This window comes from Dasypus novemcinctus, chromosome 10 (assembly GCF_030445035.2).
Source record: "Dasypus novemcinctus isolate mDasNov1 chromosome 10, mDasNov1.1.hap2, whole genome shotgun sequence".
Lineage (NCBI taxonomy): Eukaryota > Metazoa > Chordata > Mammalia > Cingulata > Dasypodidae > Dasypus > Dasypus novemcinctus.
Window position 1 is genome coordinate 100,106,464 of NC_080682.1, and position 2,845 is coordinate 100,109,308.

General features: G+C 38.2%; 1 protein-coding gene across 1 annotated transcript; it reads left to right on the forward strand.

The window, feature by feature from the left end:
- The first annotated feature begins 705 nt into the window (after positions 1-705).
- On the forward strand, positions 706-2,475 carry LOC101433461 (olfactory receptor 51F2-like). The gene has a single exon (XM_004447170.3). It carries the CDS (start codon positions 1,048-1,050, stop codon positions 1,990-1,992), a length of 945 nt encoding a protein of 314 aa, XP_004447227.2. The 5' UTR covers positions 706-1,047; the 3' UTR covers positions 1,993-2,475.
- The last annotated feature ends 370 nt before the right edge of the window (positions 2,476-2,845 follow it).

The window sequence follows — 2,845 nt, forward strand, 5'->3', positions numbered from 1 at the left end:
CCTGATCTCTCAAGAAAGGAAATAAACCATCAAGAATAACACCCAATGAATAATTGTTTGAGTTAATGAAATAATGTAGGAAGAACCAGGAAGAGATTGGCATGAAAGTAAAAGAGAAATTTTTCAGATAACAGTTGGGTTTTTTTCTTAAGTAATCCCTTATAAAATTGTGCCAAGACTCAGTGGCCAAAGATTAAAATTTAATCATTGCATATGAAATAGTAAAATCATTGCTATAGAAATATTCAACACTATGGCAGTTCTTTGCACTCTCATTTTTATGTACACAGGATATTGAAATAATTTATAAACAGTATTGTACTTCCACAGCCTTTTCTCCATCATGTGATTATGAATTCTATAAGATGGGTATTATTTCTGTTATTCCATAGTATTTCTTTCTTTTATTTTTTCTTTTCAGGTACCAGTCCAGAGATTGAACCTGGAAACTCGTATGTGAGAAGCTGATGCTCAAACACTGAGCCACATCAATTCCCCTGAGCTGTTTTTTTTTTTTTTCGCTTCTTTGCTTGTTGTTTGTTATCTTTATTTTGTTTTTAGGAGTCACTGGGAACTGAACCTCGCACCTCCCACATGGGGAGCAGGCACTCAATTGCTTAAGCCACATCCTCTCCACCCATAGCTGCTAAATAGGCTATGCACAAAGTACATGTTCAATAAATGACTCTAAGACATAAGGTAAGATGTAGGGGAAGAAGTATTAAAAACTCATTCTCACTCAGCATTTGAAAAAATGGTATTCTAAAACTCTCGGAATTTTTCATCTTGACTTATTCAAATTTAATCAATTTTTAAACTACTGTCTTTCTATAAAGACTTCTTAACATTCCCCAAACTTAAAAGTTGCCTGCTTTATGATAACTCTTATTTCCATACTAAGGTATGATAATACATTTCTGATATTAATTTCTTCAGTTACTTGAGGACACTGGCATTACCCAACATCAGCATCTAAAGTTACAGTTATCTATTCTTAGTTCATTCAACTATGGTCAGATTCACAAATATATTTTCTTTTAACCCAGCATGCCAACTTTCCAGAATACCACATCCTCTTCGACCATTTTCTTGCTAACTGGTGTTCCTGGGCTGGAAGCCTTCCACACTTGGATCTCCATTCCCTTCTGCTTTCTCTACATAACTGCCCTCTCAGGAAACAGCCTGATTCTCTTTGCCATTGTCAATCAGCCCAGCCTTCACGAACCCATGTATTATTTTCTCTCCATGCTCTCCACCACTGACCTCGGCTTGTCCTTATCCACGCTGGCCACCATGTTGGGTATATTCTGGTTCAATGCCAGGGAGATCAGCTTTAATGCTTACTTGTCTCAGATGTTCTTTATCAAACTCTTCACCGTCATGGAATCATCAGTGCTGCTGGCTATGGCCTTTGATCGTTTTGTGGCCATTTCTAATCCTCTTAGATATGCCACCATCTTAACTGACTCCAGAATAGCCCACATTGGGGTGGCAATCGTCATCAGGGGGACAGTAATGCTGACACCAATGGTCGCACTTCTTAAACGATTGTCCTTCTGCCGCAGCCACGTGCTCCACCACTCCTACTGCTTTCATCCTGATGTGATGAAGCTCTCCTGCACAGATACCAGGATCAATAGTGCAGTTGGGTTGACTGCCATGATCTCTACTGTTGGTGTGGACTCTATCTTCATCCTTCTTTCTTATGTTTTGATCGTTAAGACTGTCCTCTGCATTGCATCTCCAGAGGAGAGGAAGAAAGCCTTCAACACATGTATTTCTCATATTGGGGCTGTGGCTATATTCTATATTCCACTGATCAGTCTGTCCTTTGTCCACAGATTTGGGAAACGAGCCCCAGCTTATGTCCATACTCTGATTGCTAACACCTACCTATTGATCCCTCCTGTAATGAATCCCATCATCTATAGTGTGAAGACCAAGCAGATACGTAGAGCTATGATAAAAATTCTCCAAGTCAAAGAGACGTAGAGTCATAGAATATCGATTCTTCAAGATGATCTACAGATCATGTTATCAAGTAAAGTGAAATGAATAAAAAATTAGAATTCAATGAAGCTAAATATAGAATTATTTCAATTTAAAGATGGAATATATCTTTATTTTGACACCATCTAATTTCACTCCATGGAGATAAGCAAGTGGGGGGATTAATAGTCTAAAGCTGTAGACCTAGAATTGCCCTTCCCCACCACTGTCTTATAATCCTGCTAAAAGCTCACAAGCATTGAACTTACAGACCCATAAGGGAAGAATTGCCATATTGACAATATTGATTTTCTATTCCATAAACATGTAATCTCTCTCAATATATATGTCATCTCTAATATGTCTGAGCAATAAATTGAAGTTCTCTGTGTACAAGTCTGAGTCTCTGGCCCAATTTCGCTCTTCTTATAAGTTTACTACTGGTCATATTGTATTAGGACTCAGGCTAATCAAACTTGGCCTTATCTCAACCAAACCACATCTTCGAAGACCCTATTTCCAAATAAGGTCACATTCCAAGACTAAGGCATAGGACTTCAAAATATATTCTGAAAAGCATGGTAGGTTGAATTATGTATCACAGAGGGAAAGGGAAATGTGATCATAATCCATTTCTGTGGTTGTGAATCCATTGTACATAGGATCTTTTGAAGATGCAATTTTTAGTTGGGATGTGACCCAACTGAATGAGGTTGGGTCTTAGTCTTACTATGGGAAGGTTTATGAAGAGAAAGCCATAGGGAGATGCATAAGTTGGAAGTCAGCAAAACCCATAAGAGAGATAAGACACCAACATGTGCATTGACATGTGATGAAAAAGCTAAGGACTCAGGAT